General features: G+C 35.3%; 2 protein-coding genes across 2 annotated transcripts; one reads left to right on the plus strand and one right to left on the minus strand.

Annotated features, from left to right (window-relative positions):
* Positions 1 to 7231: 7231 nt before the first annotated feature.
* LOC107620997 (uncharacterized) lies at positions 7232 to 10050 on the minus strand. The gene is made up of 4 exons (XM_016323058.1): positions 9907 to 10050; positions 8659 to 8696; positions 7764 to 8386; positions 7232 to 7686 (listed from the first exon to the last, which is right to left on the minus strand). Exons 1-4 carry the CDS (start codon positions 10048 to 10050, stop codon positions 7232 to 7234), a joined length of 1260 nt encoding a protein of 419 aa, XP_016178544.1.
* A 4352-nt stretch (positions 10051 to 14402) lies between these two features.
* On the plus strand, positions 14403 to 15382 carry LOC107621589 (uncharacterized). The gene is made up of 3 exons (XM_016323622.3): positions 14403 to 14755; positions 14845 to 14933; positions 15033 to 15382. Exons 1-3 carry the CDS (start codon positions 14596 to 14598, stop codon positions 15162 to 15164), a joined length of 381 nt encoding a protein of 126 aa, XP_016179108.1. The 5' UTR covers positions 14403 to 14595; the 3' UTR covers positions 15165 to 15382.
* Positions 15383 to 19657: the final 4275 nt, after the last annotated feature.

Consider the following 19657-nt stretch of genomic DNA (forward strand, 5'->3'; position numbering starts at 1 on the left):
ACAGTACAAAACACAAAATTACTCAAATTCAGAAAATAACAAACATATATTAACAAAATTTATAAGTAAACAACATCAAAATGCATAAAAATAACAAACATAATGTTCTACCAAAAAAAACCAACACTAACATATATTTTTATTGTATGAAATGAATTTAATTCAGAAAATCATTTTATGATTACATCTTCCAAATCAGAAAATCAGAAACTAACAAAATTAACCATCAACAAAATTAACTCAAACATGCAGCAGCAATTCAGAATATTAAGCCTAGCATCTCAGAATCATAAAATTAGTATTATACTAACTCAGTAACTCAAAATAGTAAACCTAGCAAGTTAGAATCACAGAATAAGTATTATTAAAAAAATTGAAAACAAGCAAAAATAAATTGAAGTACCGGCAGCGAGGGAGAAAGGAATTGACGGCGACGACGGAACCGGAAGTGACAGCGACAGAGAAGGGAAGTGAGCTCAAACCGAGAGAGCCAGAGAGAGAGCTTGAACATGGAAGTGAGCTCGAACAGAGAGACAGTGAGCTCCGACAGACAATGACCGACGGACCCAGCAATCCTTCACGACGGTGATGCCAGGACACTACAAGAGACACGGAGGATAGCGGCAAAAAATTGCCGGCCGCTCAGCTTACCGCCACAAAACATGTCAGCAGAAGTACCAATCCTTAATATGTTGCACCATCGGTGGCGACTGCATCTGAAATGCCGCTAATTTGGATCTTTATCATAATTCAATTTTTATTTTGCCTTTTTTTTTATCTTATAACTAATATTTTCCCCAATCTTGCAGAAACCCGCAAAGTGAGATTGGTAGCGCATGAAACCCTGGCACTACTGCTCCACCGTGCATCGCTGATCCATCCTCCTCTTTCCGGCGTCAAGCTTTCGACTCTCCTGCACAGTGCCTGAAATCCATACTCCCTCATCCATGGTGCCTGAAATCCCTAATCTTCGATTCACCCTGCGCATTTGTGTGGTTGTGGAGTCGTGCGGCTGCCCTTCGTCCTTCTCTCACCAGCGTCGAAGTTTTCCATCTCCTCGATCGTGCGTGAAACCCTTACACCCTCCTCCCCTGTGCGCCGATCTGAGCTATCGTGGCCTCTCCCCTATTACTGGTTCGTTCTTCCACATTGATCTTTCCCCTATTTTTATTCTACTTCTGAGCTTGGAATTTTCATCTATTGTTCTGCTGTCTTAACCTTGTATATGAAAAGGTTGTTTAAGCAGCGGTCAGGTATTTCATCTGATGTAATTTACTTATTCTGATGGATGTATGGGACGTGGTTATTTAATCTTTTTGTTTGGTTCGTTGTTAAACAATTGTAGACATCTGAGGAAGCAGCTGAAACACTGAACCAGCTTAGACAAGGTGCAGTGAAGGTGAGTTTCTGCAACTGAATGCTACTTTGGTTTGGTTTTGATAGTGAAGAAAAAAGTTGAACTCTTGCAGAGTGGTTGCTTTTATTGCACAAGATGCAATAACTTTTGTTTTTAGGCCATTGCAGATGATAGATTTGCATGCCAGTTTTATTTACTGGTGATGGTAGTACTTGTTAGTTGTTACATATGGCTAATGTTTTCAATTCTAATTCATATAGGTGCTTTTTGTTTCCCCAGAGCGCTTCCTGAATGAGGAGTTTCTGTCTATTATTTCTGGTATGTCAGGCATCTCACTTGTTGTTGACGAAGCACACTGTATTTCTGAATGGTGAGGGATTCGGATGTATTTTGTTCATATTAATGTTTCCACTTTGATCTGCTTCCCTGTTGATCTTGTGATTAACGTTTCTACAGGTCTCACAATTTTCAACCATCATTCATGAGACTTAGAGCATCTTTGCTCCGTAAAAGGCTTAACATAGGTACTATTCTTGCAATAACAGCAACTGCTATAAACACAACTTTAGATGCCATCATGTCTGCTCTAGATATTCCTTGCACAAATCTTATTCAAAAGGCACAACTAAGGGACAATTTTCATTTATCGGTGTCTTTGCTGAAAAATAGGCAAGTTAGATGCTTTGATTTTCTGCTTTAACCTGCATTTTTTCCTTACCTTATCTGAACTTTGGTTAACTTATACATACTTACTGAACATAATAGAATGAAAGACCTTCTGGTTCTCATGAAGTTTTCTCCTTTTGCCAAAGTTCAAAGCATTATCATATACTGCAAATTTCAGGTGTGTATATGGATTGCTTTATTCCAAGTTTCCAACTTTCAACTCTAGGATACTATGAATGTCTTGAACCCATTTGTCAGTTGTAAATTATCCCTTCTTCCATTCAGTATTGAAAATGTGTAGTATTGCTTGCTGTTCCTAATTGTTCAGATAGAAGATAGTTAATTACATAAGTTCGCTTTCTTTAGTGGTGATGTTATAATGCTTTTCTTGTTGGGAATCAATTATTTCTTTTCTTGTTGCAGTCTAAAACTGATATGATTAGCCGATACTTGAATGATAACAATATTTCGACAAAGGTTAGCTATGCATTTCTCTTTCAATATGTAGATAATTCTGTTAAGCCTTGCTGCTGAATTATAAATCTGATGCTTGACTTGGATTAAAATAGAGTTATCATGGTAGTATGAGTTCAAAGGAACGCAACTATGTCCAAGAGTTGTTTACCTCCAACAAGATCAAAGTGGCAAGATAAAAAATTTTGTTCTAATTTCCAATTTTGTCAATTTTGTGGTGCTTAAATTCATTGTTCTATAATATTTTCATCATGTTTTCTCCTGTTGGTGCTTCAGACACAAATTTATTTGCCAACTAACTCCTTGTGACATTTTATGAAGGTTGTTGCAACTGTGGCATTTGGTATGTGGGACTGGATAAAAGTGATGTTGGAGCTGTAAGGCTTATTAACATATTATGCTTTTCTACATCAATTTCTATGAATATTCACATTCCTATATAAATATCTTATATGTTAAACTAAATCATTCTGGAAACCCATGTCATATTTGTGTTCAGGTAATTCATTATAGTCTGCCTAAAAGTCTGGAGGAGTATGTGCAGGTATATGATTTTTTTTAAACTAGTAAAAATATAGTAAAATGTTCTTTCATAAGTCTTTTTGAATATTTGGATTGGATTTTTTAGGAGATAGGCCGTGCTGGAAGGGATGGGAGGTTGTCCTATTGTCAGCTATTCTATGATGATGAAACATATTTCAAACTTTGCAGTCTAATGTACAAGTAATAAAATTATTTTTTCTTTCTTTCTTATTGTCAAAGTGTTATTCATTTAATCCAAAAGTTTAATCCTCAGTGAAGGTATGCTTTTTTGATAAATGCATATCCCCAAGTTATTAGAATATATAGACTTGATTGTAGCAAGGTTGGTCACAGTTTGTCTCCTATAATAAACTTGACTGAAGGGATTCATGCTGATTAAAATGTGCAGCAACAATTATATATAGGCTGACCAAGATAGATACATAAATAAATAGATTAGGATTTAGGAGTAAGACTAATATATATATATATATATCCTCAGCAAGATATACGATGAATTAATTAGTACTATTTTTATTTGTTAGTGATATTAATTTGTGACTAACGATTTGGTGGTTTATTAATTTTCAGCTATGGTTGGTACTTCACATTTATTCAAGGGTTTGTTTACCTTTTCCTGATTTACCTTCAAGGCTTCACAAGCAAGCAAATGGTGAATCCATGGAAAACTTATGTGAAGCTTTCAGCTGTTCTTATGGGTTCTCATGGCCTAACAAAGGGGTCTCTGGCTTTCCTTAACTACGCTGCACAAATCATGTTCAAATCCACAAAGGTAAATTTATCAAACTAATCCTTACATTTTCTCAATCTTATAGGGAACCTATATACTGATGAAATATCCTGAATGCATTTTCATCTTATTAGTTACTTGTTGGATTTATCAGACATAAATTGGTTGAAAATTAATTCTACATGAATATCTTGATTGAAAAATATATGCATTTGTGTCCTCTTTTCTAATTTGTTGTTGATGAAGTAAACTCAAAACATACATGTAAATCATTGCAAGTGTCTAATAATTTACTATGAGAGTGTATATGAAGTTAAACTGTTATTGGAAACAAACTAGTAAGACAAAAATAAATCATCGTTGATCTAACGATTTAGTAAGTTATATTGGTTACTTACGACAACAATTAAGGCAGAGAGCAATTTATGAGACACTCCTCCTACATTCGTATATATGGACATACAATTGGACTATAAATATTAAATACATGCCAATTTAGATCGATTTATATAGTAAATTTAATATAATTTTGTTACAATTTGCATAGTATTGGTTTCACTTTTACTTCCCAATCCAATTCAATTTTATTTAAAATATTGTGTCTATATCGATTTGAATTTATTGGATTTGGATTTGGGAATTGATTTTTCTTATTACATCTATATTGTGCATATATGTATGTCTCACTAGACATGTTAGCTTTTTTTTAAAGGTAAACCATAAAAGAGGAATTGCATATATGAGCTTGGCTGTGTAGTGCTTAATCTCCACAGATCCTGAGGAAGCTGCTTGAACTGCAGGTAGAGCTAGAAGGCGAGAAGTTGAAGAGAAAGGTGATGGAAAATAAGGCAGCAGCAGAGAAAAAAAAGATAAAGGTGATGGAGAGTGCTCTGATTTATCTGTTTCAACGGCAAGGTGAGGAGCTGCCACTAAACATTGCTGCAGGGATGAGTTTCATGGAATGATATAGTGAAAAATAGAATATTAGGACTGGAGATATTTTGGATTGAAGCAAACATTTTATTAAATTAGACTGAGCAACTCTTTGAAAGAGATTTATTTTCTTCGTATTTTTATGAATATATTATTTTGTTTTGCTTATATTTTAATTTTGTTTTTGCTAAAAATTTAGATTCTAAGGTTGAAAATATTCACTCTTAAAATAATAAAAAATCTAAAAAGAATAAAAAATAATTCAATAATATTTTTAAAAAATTATGCGTGTTTTTCTGAAAAATCCTAATTTTTTTAAAAATTTTTCTTAAATTAGCGGCGGTTTTAAACCGCCGATATCTGTGACCGAAACTATAGTATTATTTAGCGGCAGTTTAAAACCGTCGCTAAACTTGTGGCAACTTAGACATATCGAGATAAATCGCGGCTGTTCGAAACCGCCGGTAAATAGGAAGCAAATTGTGTCAGTCTGATTTGGCGGCGATTTTCTATTGGTGTGCCGTAAAAATTTGATTTAGCGGCGGTTATGTCAACGGTTGCTGGAAACCGCCGCCAAACCCAATCCCGGCGCCCATATCCATGACGGTCCAATTAGCCGCCAGCATTTGATTTTGTGGCGGTTTAAAACCGCTGCTAATAAAAAAACGGCCGCCAGTTCGCGCCTCCCTTGTAGTGGGAGAGGAGGAACGTCGAGAAGATAGCCGAGCAGACTTTTTCGCCGGCGACGATTGGCACCCACGACGAGGAGAAGGGTTCGGCCACGAGTGTAGTGATGGGTTTCGGATGGTGGCTAGGGGGTGGTGGGCTAGTGGCTGTTGGAACTTCGAAGAGAAGAGAGGGAGTGAAGGGATCAGGGGACAGATTAGGGTTTTTTGAGTGAGAGAGGGAAGAATGGAAAGGGGTCAGGCATTTAAAATTTTTTTCTTAAGCATCAAAACGACGCCGTTTTGGTGGATTTTGGAAACTATCACTTTTAAAAACCCGTTCGGTTCGGTCGATTTAGCGGTTAACTGCCGGTTCGACCAGTTTTTTTTCAGTTTTTTGCAGCATAGTTTTGGGGATGAACCGGACCGATCAGATGACTGATTTCTAGTTAACCCGATTGAAGTTAGTTCAATCTGATTTTCAGAACCTTGCCTAAGAGTTGAGGTCACCCTATAATAATATGGAGAGAGGTATATCAAATATGTCTTCTTTTTCTAAATCCAGGTGACCCTTTTTGCATGTGAGTAGTCCCATCATTCTTGTTATTTTCTTCAGACATTTTCTAGATGCACAATTAGCACTTGTGATCTTTTCTATCTTGAATAAAAAAACATAGATTCATTTTTAGCTTCTTAGATAATTTTTCTAATAGTCAATTAAAATTATAGAATGTTGACTCAAATTCTATTAGTAGTTTAATTTCCCTTTTCTTCAATTGTTTTTGCTGAAAATAGACAAAGTATTCCAAAAGTTATTTAATATGTGGAGAAAAGAATGGTGTTTTCTTCAAATATTGGTATTTGGGGTGTTTTACAGAGTTGTGGAGACATCAGAAATACTATCCAACACACAGGTTCCGTGTTGACGCGTCGGCCATGCAAGAGGCAAGAGGCAAGAGGCAACCATACATACAAGAGGCAACCATACATACTTAGCTCAACCTTGCTCCATGCAAGAGGCAACCATACATACTCAGCTCATCAAGCGAAGGTGCCTTCATCTAAGCAGCACGCAGGCCACGTGTCTCTATCGAAGCAGCACACAGGCTATGAGTTAACCACGCTATGCCACGTGTCGGCCACATGTCAACACCGAATTAATGCGCTCAACAAGGTTCGTCGTCATGTGACCCATCGATGTCCCTCATCAAATGCCAACACCCACTGGGGACGATCAATGTTGTCGCACTAACGAACATATGCCTCGCCTTGTTCTTGCAACCTCCTGTAGTTGGCGTTGTACTCCTCCACTGTCCTTGAATACCCAATGTTGACCACAAGGTTTTGCATGTACAGAACCTTGAATTCCCTCAAGAAGTTGCTGCCAATGTGCCGAATACAAAACATCCACCATACTCTCAGAGGTTTCCAATCACCTCCGCTACGATTTACTGCGGCCTAGATTGACTCATGACGATTGGAGATTTTTCCCACGCCGTCTTTTCTTACAACATGTGTTCGTAAATTACTGAGAAAAAAGTGTCAAGCATCAGCAGTCTCACCCTTTACAATGGCAAAAGCAATCGGTACAATATTTTGATTCCCATCTTACGCAACTGCAACCAAAAGGTAACTTTTATATTTTCCGTACAGGTGGGTCCCGTCAACCTGAACCAGCGGCTTGCAATATTTGAAAGCTCTTATGCATGGATTGAAGCTCCAGAATACCTGATGAAGTATCTTAACACTGTCCACCTCTTGACTCCTGTTATACAGGGGTCGTGTTTCTATTTGGACTTGTAAACTAGGCATCTTCTGAACCATCGTCAAGAACCACAACGGCAAAGTTTGGTAAGATTCTTCCTATCCACCGAAAACCTTGGCTATCGACTTCTTCTTTGCCGGCCAAGTATTCCGGTAACTAATAGTGTAGTTGAATCTTGCCTGGACCTCTACAATTATAAATTTGACCTTTATGGATGGGTCGGATTCAACCAATGGCTTCATAGCCTCAACAATCGTATCCGAGTCTAACTTGGGGTGATCCTGTGAGATCGTTCCCATGGAACATGTGTGCCTCCCGTTGTATCTCCGAATCTTCCAACAGGCTTTCTTCTGTATCAAGCTAGCTTGGATAAGCCAGTCACACCCACGTCCGTAAGTCTTGCACTTTGCATAGAATGTCTGTGGCTCGGATTCATAAACAACGTAATCAACTCCTCTGGAGATAACGTAACTCTGAATTGTCTCAATGACTGATTTTCTTGAACCGTATTCCATTCCGATCCTAAACTCCCCATCCTCAAGATCAGCAACACCTATAAGAAAACAAATTTTTTGTTCATTGATCCGCTAAAACAAAATCAAGTAAACATACTACCCACTGCTCACGTACCTATGTTTGCATATTTTGAAAACTCCGGTGCATACATGGCATCAAGATCCAAGCTACGGATAAAGGGTGGAACGTCCATCAGTTGACTAACTGCGGCTGGAACCACTAAAGTTTCCAGCACTGCCTCACTTCCCCCGTTGCCGTCCTCATCCTTATCACCGGTTTCGTACGTAGCTTCGAACTCCTCATCACTATCATCGTACATTCCCAAGCATGCCTCAACTCTGTCATCTTGCACATCTGGGTCATCTTGAACCACATCTACAATAATATGCTCAAACTCAACGTATAACTCAATCCTCGGGTGTTGCACATGAGTTTCTTGGTGAATACAAAATATCCGCTGAATACTTATTTCGTCGATGATTGGCATAACCTCAAACTGTATCAAGTCGCCAAATACGACAACCAGACTCCTGTAGAGAATGTTGGTCACCCTCTTTACAATATCAGCCTCTATGCTTTGACAAAGCCCATACTGTAGTTCCGCAAACATTATAGTGCACAGAACGACAAACAAAAACATATTCTCAAACGCAAAACTCACACCCTCATACGTATTTCGTACGACCTCACCGTTGTGGAAAACCACTATATTTGCAGTGCCCTTTAGCATACCGGCCCTGAAGGAAAACACTTCTCTCAAAATTAAGCAAAATGGTTACGAGCTTTGCTTTTTATAGGCAGAAGACTCATCTCGCAGGCTACGTGTTGCTAAACCATCCAACCAACATCCACCACGTGTGCAACACGAAACTTATGTGTTGCCTGCCACGGAGGAATCACGCATCTGCATGTGACGGATGAGCACCACGTGTCAACATGAAAATTGTGTGTTGCTTTAGATTTAGACACGTGTCCAACATGTGAGCAGCGTGCTAAGTCAGCACATTACCTGCGTATTGTGCCTGCACCTCTACAACGTCTGCCTGTCTACATATACACCAAAAACGTCCATTTCCAGAAAAAACACACATCTTTACTCCATATTTAAATTCTTTAGCCAAAGTATTCATGCTTTTGTAATTAATTTTGGTACGAGATTCTTTAGTTATTCGTTGTATTCTTTTGAACATTCTTACCAATGAGCTTGCTAGTCTTTCTGTATCTTTATAAATGGTTAGATGTTAAATTTTTTCTATTGGCTAGAAATTTACTAGAAAACTGACATAAAAATACTTGATATAATGACACCAAGTCATCTCCTTCATCAATAAAGATGGGTTAACTATTTGTAAATTTTAAAAATATATCTCTTAGAGCTACTTTGTCAATCAATTCGTTGAATTTTTGAACTACATCAATAAATATTTTTCAAACATTATTTATTAGATAGTTGTTCTATTTTATTTATTAAGTTAGAATTATATTCTATCATTTTTTATTCTTTTGATAATTTATTTAATTTAAATTCATTTCAAAAATATCTATTATAGAATTTAATTAATGATCGAAAGTACGATGGAGATATGAAAAATTTTTACCAAAATTAATTGTAAAATTAAGATTTTGAAAAAAAATTGTTTTGTATTAATTTAAGAAAGTTAGCTTCATTAAAACTGACATCAATTAGAATCAATAAGTACGATTTTGGTTTCTATGGTTTAGGCCGAATTTTTTTTTTGTTCCCAATTTTTTTTGCATACAAAATCGTCCCTAAGGTTCAACATCGTTTTAAAATTGTCCTTTTTGACAAATTAATTTTTTTAATGCCAAAAATACCCTCTCTCTCTCTCTCTCTCTTTCTCTCTCTTCTCATCACCATCATCATCGTTTCTCTCTTCTTACCACCACCTCCACCCCACCTACTACCACCCCATCACCATCTGTTCATGAATCCAACAAGAAAATCCAACCTTCAACAGCAACCTCAAATAAATCAGAACCAAAACAACAATTCATCACTAAAACCATCATCATTAACAAGAAACATGAAAATCATCATCATCATTGTCAAAACATACATTAACAAAAGGATTAGACATTAACAAGAACAACAAATATCTTGTTCTTTCTCTAATTTCTCACCAAAACCAAAGAACCAATAACGTGAAACAACAATCCATGTTTAGAAATTAGGATTTGTGATTAAGGGGAAGGGATGAAAGGGAATTAGGGAATTAGGGTTTCTCTGCTAGCTCACCCATATTTTACAAGAGTTTGGATGACAGAGGACAGGGAGGGAAGGAACACGACCACCACCAAGGGCGAGAGACACCAGCGATGCACATGTGAATATTTCATCAGCACAGTTGCTATTACCATAACCAAACAAAAGAAGATCCATTTCCTAAAGGTAGGGTCTGAGAGCAACACGCATCCACCTTCCGATGGCATTGCCGTCATCTATGTGTGTCGCACATGAGAGGCGGAGCTTTTGGATTTCGAAAACTTATGCTGGGATAGAACTGTGTCAACAAAAGACACGAATCTCTCATTGTTCCTAATGCGTTGGGTATCAAAATCAAAATCAAAGGCTTGGAGATCCTTTTAGAGGTGGTACCACCAGCGAGACAAGAAGCTGGGCCAAGTGCATCACGGCGAGGCAAGGGCGAGTCGCAGCGCTACGACGGCGAGGGCGAGGCGCAGCGACGATGAGGACGGGGCGCGACGATGGCGAGGGCGGGTGCGGTGACAGCGAGGGCAAGATGAGGTGAGACGAGAGCGATGGCGAGGCTTCCTTCTATTCTTCAATCTCTCTCTCTCTCTGAGTTTCTGCTTCTCTCTCTCTCTCTCTCTCTCTCTCTGAGTTTTTGCTTCTCTCTGATGGAGATGATGACATTGAGGGTATAAGTGTTCGAAGGACGATTTTAAAACCAAATTGAACCTTAAGGATGAATTTAAATGCAAAAATTGTACTTAATCCTTTTATTTATGAATTTAGATAATTTAGATTTTTTTTAATTCTTTCAATTTATTTCATGACTCACTTTCTCTCATAAGTCATAATTTTAAAAGGGTAAACTACCAATTCCATCCTTTAGATTATCAATACGTTGATAAAAATGACATCCACTTTTTTTAGCGACAAAATACCCCCAAATATTAAAAAACACTACAAAATACCAAACCTTAAAGAAAAGTTAATTTCGTTATACGTTTTCTCATTCTTTCCCGCTCCCTTTCCAAAGCAACTGCAATGACAACAGACAGTATTTTAGTCACTCCCTCTCCCAAACATCCCTAGAGAAACAGCAAGAATAACAACAACATCATCTCCTCACTCTCTCCCCTTACTCAAACCTCCTAGAAGTAGCAGTAAGCCTGCAGCAACAACAACAATAGATATCAGTTACTCTCTTTCTTTCTCACAATAATATCCTCCTCTTCTTTCTCACAGAAACCTCCGCAACAACAACAACAACATCTTCCTCACCATTTCTCTCCTCAAGGATGTCATCGCCTTCTCTCTCTCTCTCTCTCTCTCTCTCTCTCTCTCTCTCTGTTTCCTTATCCTCAATTTGGCGATGGCAATAGCAATAGCAGTGGACTTGCTCGTCGCTATTGTCATCTTGCTTAGCCATTTATTCTTTGATTTTTCTATCTCGTCTCTCTCTCTCTCTCTCTCTCTCTCTCTCTCTCTCTCTCTCTCTCTCTGTTCATCTTTCTCCACAATGACGATGATGGCTGTCGTTTGTCCTTTGGCCAACGCTGTCCTCTCTTGCCCTTTTTCCTTCAGTGTTAGGATTCATGAAAAATGTAAGAATTTGAAAGCTCCCAACTTTCACAATGTGATGATGATTAATAGCGAACATTTGATTTTTTATATGAGTACAAAACTACAAATAGTGAATGTTTTGGAGAATAAATTATATAACAATAACTAGTATACTCAAGAATTGCAGAATGTAGAAAGATTGAAAGCATTCAAGTGTTTTAGTTACCATTCCATACTTCATGATGATAAATCCTCACGCTTGGAGATATGGGAATCTATGAAAAATTAGGGTTTTAAAATTAAAATAAATTTGAAACCTAATAGAATAGTGTAAGGAATGCATAGTTGTAAAAATCGAATCGAACCAACTAGTTCGATCGAAAAACTGGTAAATCGGGGGATGAACTGGTCAAATTCGGTGAAAATCGGTTCAACTGAATCGTTTGAGAGAAAATTCTAAAATTGATGAAGGTATCGTTTGAGCCTAAGTCTTCTTTATTATTGTATACTCCTTTTGTCATTGAACTATGTTATTCTTTGATATTTTATATGCTAATTATTAATTAGGGTAAAACACACAATTAAACCAAACCCAACTCAATATTACACAATTCACCCAAATAAAAAAATGTTACATAGATCTCCCCATTCATTTCTCTATGTAAATCGAATGAGCTAGACTAGATTTAGCTTTTTATGTAAATCTAATCAGTCTGTTTCGATTTATGGATGCATGCATGCTGTCCTAATAAATCTAAACATGGTGATTAGATTTACTAGGACAGCATGCATGCATGCATAAATCGAAACAGACTTATTAGATTTACAATATGTAATTTGAGAAAAATAATTAAAATACTATATCAACAAAATTAGGCTATTTTTTATATCTCATCTATATTTTAAATTTTAAAAATAATTAATAACTTTTTCATGTTTATTTCTACTGAACTTTTTAAAATAGATGGTTTCAAATAATAATAGAGATAGACAGCTAGTTTTAAATTACTAGTGTACACGTAAAAAATTATTAGTTTTTAGAAAAATAGATGAATTTACGTATAAGTAATGATTTAAAGCTGTCCATTTAAAACCAGCTCATTATATTTCTAAAAACCAACACATTTGAATTTTTAATTATATATGTTGAAATAAAATTTATCAAAATTTTAATTTTTTATAATTTTTTATTCTTTTGGAATACTAATTTTTTTAATACTAATTTAAATGTGTTTGTTTTTATAAAAATAATGTGTTAGTTTCAAATGAACAATTTTAAATCACATCAATTTTTTTTAAAATTAGTAATTTTTTGTTCGTGTATGCTATTAAAATTATTCATTTGAAACTAACATTATTTTCATAAAAATAACACACATTTAAATTAGTATTAAAAAAAATAGTATTCCAAAAGAATAAAAAATTATAAAAAAATTAAAAATTTTGATAAATTTTATTTGAACATGTATAATTAAGAATTCAAATGTGTTGGTTTCTAGAAATATAATTAACTGGTTTTGAATGGACAACTTTAAAACACTACTTTTACGTAAATTTATCTGTTTTTTTTAAAACTAGTAATTTTTTACGTGTGCGCTAGCAATTTAAAACTAACCGTCTATCCCTATCGTTATTTGAAACCATCTATTTTAAAAAGTTTAGTAGAAATAAACATGAAAAAGTTATTAATTTAAAATTTAAAATATAGATGAGATATAAAAAAATAGCCTAGTTTTGTTGATATAGTATTTTAATTATTTTTCTCAAATTACATATTGTAAATCTAATCAGCCTGTTTTGATTTATGCATGCATGCTGTCCTAGTAAATCTAATCACCCTATTTAGATTTACTAGGACAGGGCATGAATCGAAATAGGGTGATTAGATTTACTAGGACAGCATGCATGCATGCATAAATCGAAACAGACTGATTAGATTTACATAGAAAGCTAAATCTAGTCTAGCTCATTCCATTTACATAGAAAAGTGAATGGGGAGATCTATGTAAAATTTTTTTTTCATTTAAGTGAATTGTGTAATATTGAGTTGGGTTTGGTTTAACTGTGTATTTTACCCTATTAATTATATAGTAAAACTATACAATAACTTTTTAGATGTTATTTTAATTTTATACTCACTTATATTTAAATTAATTATATTGTTATTATTCATAATTATTAATAAAAATATTATTAAACATGTATAACTAAAAACATATAAAATATTTTTATTAATTACAATATAATTACTTTTTTTTATGATATGATTATATGGTATTAATATTATTTTTCAATAAATACATATAGTATATAACAATATAATAAATATAAAAATACTTTAATATAAAAATAAAATTAAAAAAATTTATTGTTAAAAAATACTAGAATTTTATATACTTATTTAATAATAATCACCTAATCAGATTATAATTTATTGATTATAATTTGTTAAAACTTGATTGTTTCTAAAATATTAGTGAAGATATGTATTTTAAATTTTAATTTTAAGTTTTTGACTATTTTATATTTTTTATTTACACAGAACCAATTCTATTGGTTCAACTAGTAATTCTTCAGTTAAACCAATAAACTAGTAGACCAATAACCTAACTGTTTGACCGATTTAATTTTGACAACTATAAAAAAATATCACATAAACAAATTCGTTTGCCATAATTTAATGGTGCAAATCAAGTTGCTTTCTCTCTAAACTTTAATTTGTATTGCATTTGTTTATAACTACGAGATATTAACGTTAATAAAAAATACAACTTATTTTTTTTATTATTTCTATCAAATATTTATAATTATATTTTTTTATTATTATATTTTTTTATTTTTTTAAAATTTTTTATAAAAAATAAAAATAAATTAAATTTTTATAATTTATTTTAATTTATTATCAAATAAAATATAAAAAAAATTACTTTTTTATATTTTTGTCTTTATTTTGTTTTCAATCTTGCGTTATTATCTGAAACAAACGCAGGCTAAAAAGTAACCAACGAGCCGGATCCCAAACCACCAAACCCGAAATAAAATCTCACCGAACACCCAGTTTCCCCCAAAAAGAAAACCCCTATTGCCTCTTGGACCCATCTTCGTTGATCGAATCGCCAGCGATATCGACACTTTCTCCCTCACCGGTCACCGGGAGGAAAAGAACCTGAAAGCATGGCGCCGGCGAAGAAGGGGAAAGCGAAGGCCGAACCCAAGGCGCAGTCTCCGCCACAAACATCAGACAAATTTCCATCTTGTATAAGGATCATGTCTCCTTCTTCCGTCGCCGTAACCATCCACGCCAAACCCGGATCCAAATCCGCATCCGTAACAGGTCTTCTCTTCAACTCAAACTCAGTTTCATAGGTTCAATTTTATAGTTCTATTTCCATCGCCGTTTGGTAACAAGAAATAGGGTTTTAGATATCAGCGATGAAGCGGTAGGAGTTCAAATCGACGCGCCCGCCAGGGATGGAGAAGCAAACGCCGCTCTTCTCAATTACATTAGCTCTGTAAGGCTCTGTGGTTGAATTGAAATTTTCACTTTGCATAGTAATTTAGGATTCTTTAGTGTTGGAAAATGGAACATTTTGGTGTTGTGGTGATTACAGGTTTTAGGTGTAAAACGAAGGCAAGTTTCTATAGGAACTGGTTCTAAATCAAGAGACAAGACGGTGATTGTGGAGGAGGTAACTCAGCAATTTGTTTTTGACGCATTGGATAAAGTCTCAAAGCAGCAGTGACCAAGAGAGAATTTTGTAAAACTTGTTCTTCGTTGTTGTTCTTGGTTTGTATTTTATATAAGAACTTATAAGGATTATGGTTAATTAATGTTCATTGCTTTGATGGATTACCGAAAGCAATCTTTGGCCAAATTATAAGGAAAAAAAAAATATTATTTAGACATTAAAATTAACTATTAAAATTAATTATTTATGTGTAAATATATATTTAATTTATTTTTAATATATATTTTTATTTTTATTTTATACTCGTAAATGATTTTAATGGGGTATGAATGATGTTATTCACATGTCCCTTTCACCAATAATTAGGCTTAGCTTAAATTGTCCTGAAGTAAAGTCAGCCAATTTCAACTTGGGCTTAAATTGTCCTAAAGTAAAGTCAGCCAACTTCATCTTGTATGCATAGCTTGAGTCCTTGACCGTTCTTAATTTTTCATGTTGAAGCGGGTTTTTTTTTATTATAAAATAAAAAATATTTTTTTTTAAAAAATGATTAAAATTTTATTTTTAAGATCTAATTTTTTTTGGTGGAGCAAGTTCATCATATCTTCATTGAACTTTATAAAATTTATAAAGTTTGCCATTTTCACCAATGAATTTTAAATTTCCAAGTTTTTCTAGGTATTAGGAAGCATCATTCATACTATACTATTGCTGTTTGTATGCATGTATCATATATAATTGAACAAATAACAATTTGGATATATAATTCTATTTGATTTTTTTTATAGATTTTCAAGAGTTTGTATTTTAAAAAAATTAATGTGAAAGTACAAAAATTTCAAGTCATTCTTAAATATAGTTTATTTCTATGTACTCTTGTAAATTTTTGGGTGCGACAAACTTATCTCCACTCGAAAAAAAAAAGTTGAATTTCAAATTTTTTTATTTTTTTGGGAAATAATTTCATTGTACTCAATGAAGCAGAAAACTTAAGAGAGAACAAAAAGAAAGAAAGAGAGTATAGAGAATTCAAGTTTGTAAAATTGAACTATACAATACAAAACTTCTTATAAAACTAACCCTAGATTATCTATTTATAATACAACACCTAACCAACTCAACAAAGCCTGATAACCTACTCTAATTAACCTGGACCACAATTTTGTTGCCCTGCTACATAACTAACTTTTTCACTCTCTTCTTTTTCTGATTTGGACTTCACAGCCTCTATGACCCCCCTTCAAACTCAAAGTGGGTCTTGGACACACTCGAAGTTTGGCTTTCAGCCTTTCAAACGCAGTGGCAGCAAGGGGTTTTGTGAGGACATCAGCAACCTGATCCACACCAGGTATTCATATCCTGGCCCAAAATGAAGCCAGGCCCAAAAAGAATAATTGTCTATCCCATAAAGGTGGCTTCTACTACTCCTATCGGACCTCATAGAGGTTGGACGCAACGAAGATAGCTTAACCCTATTTATCCGAATAAGTAACTACCTCCTAAGATATCTCCTACTTATCTAGAAGGGAGGTCTCAACAACCTCCATAGAAAAAGGGAACAGTTATCCACTAATAAAGGTGGAACTACTTTAAAAGGTAGTTATCTATTCTACTATAAATAAACTGACACTCTTTGATTTATTCAAGACCAAATCTACTAAAAACTTGTTTGAAGTTCTTGCTAACTTAAGCATCGGAGTCTCTTGCAAGTACCACCCCAATTTCCTCACGAAAAACTCGGACGGTAGCACCTCGGCACCAATACAAGTCAGACGTTGCCTCAAAAATAGTCTAGACCTCACGTCTAGGCCCAAAAGTAACCCAGTTTCAGGTAACCCCTAGAACATTGGTGCCGTTTTTGGAGGCCTAGAAGTCTACACCCCACCATGGCGGACGAACAATTTGAAGACGGGCGCACTGCATCCGAGTCTGAGCCTAAAACTCACAATGACGAACGAACCCTTATTGTACCCCCGCGACAAGAAGGGACAAGTAATCCAAATGAGGAAGGAACATCGCGAAATCCTTACACCCAACGACTATAGTCGGAGGTATATTCACCGGAGGACGAAGAGCCTCCTCATCCCACAGAAATACTAGGACTCTTACACGGGCACCGCGACAGATGAGAACACAGAGAGCATTACGAAAAGTAGAGAGAGAATTATGAAAAGAAGTACGATGGCGAAAAGAGTTGGAGGAAAAGCTCAAGATATTATAGGCCGACCTTCGAAGTCGGAGCAATCGGGAGGAAATTCCTCTCGGAGGGGAGGATCTGTTCATTGAAGAAATCATGCGAGCTAGGGTTTCCAGGAACTTTAACAGTCCCGACATGGATCTCTATGACGGAATGACTAACCCGAGACATTGCCTTAGTAATGTTTAAAAGTCGGATATACTTGGTTGATGCATCCAATGCAACTCGTTGCAAGGCCTTTCTGACAACACTGACCAAGGCGGAGATGAAGTGGTCCGATAACTTACCACCCAGGTCGGTGGCTTGCTTTGATGACTTGGCAAGGAAGTTCCTTACCCAATTTTTAATTCAGAAGAACAAATTCAAACATGCTCCAAGTCTCTTAGGGGTCAAACAAGAAGTCGGAGAAACACTTTGAGATTATATGGAAATATTCCACAAAGCTTGCTTGGAAATACAAAACCTACCTCCTGAAGCAGTAATAATAGGGTTGGTTAACGACCTTAGAGAATGGTTGTTTTTCAATCTATATCCAAGCAGCACCCGACTTTCTTGTATGAAGTACAAGAGCGGGCAGAGAAGTATATTAACATGGAAGAGAACTCCCGACTTAGAGAATGAGACAAAGAAAAAGGAAGAGTACAACCTAGAGAAACCTCGAAGATACCTCAACTACACCCCACTTCAAGTTCTCTTGTTGATATATACAAAGAGATTTGTCACATTGAAAAACTTCTGCCTCCTCGTCCCATTAAGCACAAAAAGGCTGAAAGTCAGACAAAATATTGCGAGTATCACAAACTATATGGGCGTTCTACCAATGACTGTTATGATCTGAAAAATGTTATAGAAAAGTTGGCCAGAGAAGGTCGGCTAAAAAGATACCTCGTTGAAAGGTTGGATGACCTGGGAAAGAGGAAGAGAGGAGATAAAGATTAAAGTCGGTGAGGTCGACTCCCCTAAACTCCTGATAGGCCATATACAAGATAAATGGAGGATTTGCAGGAGGAGGAGGAGTTACTAAGTCCTCACATAAAAGATATCTTAAGGAGGTATATCAAGTAGCGGAGCTCCCGATCTGCCCACAATCTCATCCACCAAAGAGGATGCACAAGGGTTGACATCTGGTCACGACGACCTTATGGTAATTACAATGATCCTTGATAATTCAAATCTCCATAGAACTTTGGTGGATGATGAATCCATATTTGACGATAAATTTTGGAATGATTTGAGTGGATTTCATCATATAAATCCACATTTATTCATTCAAATAGCATACTTTTGTGTTCTCTCCCTAAATTGAGTTTAATTGTGAAAACATGTTATTTTGTGCTTAATTTAACTAATTTTATTCTACTTTCATTCCATTTGATGCCTTGATGTTTTTGATGAGTGATTTCAAGTATAATAGGTTGGAATGGTTTGATGAGAGTGGAGGAGAAGCATGCAAGAGGGAGAAAACATGAAGAAATCAAAGGAGGAGGACACAGCCATGTGTGCGTACGCACAACATTCTGTGCATACGCACAAATCAGCGCACGTGACTCACTTAAAGAAAAACGTTGGGGGCAATTTCTGAGCCCTTCTAAGCCCAGATCCAACTCCTTTCTGAACTATTTGAGGCCAAAATCAAGAAGGAACAAAAGAGAGCAATTAGGGATAGTTTAGAAACATGCTTTAGGTTATATTTTAGAGAGAGAAGCTCTCTCTTCTCTTTAGAATTAGGATAGATTAGGTTAGATCTCTCCTAGATTTAGGTTTAATTCTTGTTTTCATTTAGTTTTTCTTTGCCATTAATTGTTCTTGCACTCTTGTTCTTTAATTCTACTTTGTATTTCCTTTATTGTGTTCCTTTATGTTTATGACACTTTGTTACTTTTAATTTTAATTAATGCAATTCATGTTTTATTCTACTTATTGTTTAATTTAGTTGTTATTATTGTTTTCTTGCAATTGGTAGTTGTAGGTTTTATTATTTCTTGTTATTTTACCATGCTTTCCTTTTATGCTTTCCAAGTGTTTGACAAAATGCTTGGTTGGGTTTTAGAGTAGATTTTAGCACTCTTGGCTTATGGTTGAGGACTTAGATAACCTTGAGTTATTGATGTCCGAGACTAATTGTGATTAGGATTGTTAGTTGGTTTGGTTTCCACTAACGCTAGCTTCTTACTAAGGAAATTAGTAAGTTAGCTAGGACTTGTGGATTGAGATCAATTATGCCCTTTTGACTTATCCTCGATGTTAAGGTTAACTAATTGGGATTAATTCTTCACAATTACCATGCTTGTGGTCAATGGCTATGATAGGAAGCCTTGAATCCCAATCCTTGCCAAGGGTATTTTTAGTA

The sequence above is a fragment of the Arachis ipaensis genome, chromosome B10 (genome assembly GCF_059453495.1).
Source record: "Arachis ipaensis isolate K30076 ecotype BB chromosome B10, ASM5945349v1, whole genome shotgun sequence".
In the NCBI taxonomy this organism is placed as follows: Eukaryota; Viridiplantae; Streptophyta; class Magnoliopsida; order Fabales; family Fabaceae; genus Arachis; species Arachis ipaensis.

Coding starts and splice junctions, on each gene's coding strand:
- LOC107620997 (XM_016323058.1), bottom strand. CDS start 10,050: ATGGATCTTCTTTTGTTTGGTTATGGTAATAGCAACTGTGCTGATGAA. Junction 8,697..9,906: donor CAAACTCTTGTAAAATATGG/GTGAGCTAGCAG, acceptor GTGTATATGTAG/ACAGGCAGACGTTGTAGAGG. Junction 8,387..8,658: donor GGTGCAGGCACAATACGCAG/GTAATGTGCTGA, acceptor GTTTTCCTTCAG/GGCCGGTATGCTAAAGGGCA.
- LOC107621589 (XM_016323622.3), top strand. CDS start 14,596: ATGGCGCCGGCGAAGAAGGGGAAAGCGAAGGCCGAACCCAAGGCGCAG. Junction 14,756..14,844: donor CAAATCCGCATCCGTAACAG/GTCTTCTCTTCA, acceptor ATAGGGTTTTAG/ATATCAGCGATGAAGCGGTA. Junction 14,934..15,032: donor TTCTCAATTACATTAGCTCT/GTAAGGCTCTGT, acceptor TGGTGATTACAG/GTTTTAGGTGTAAAACGAAG.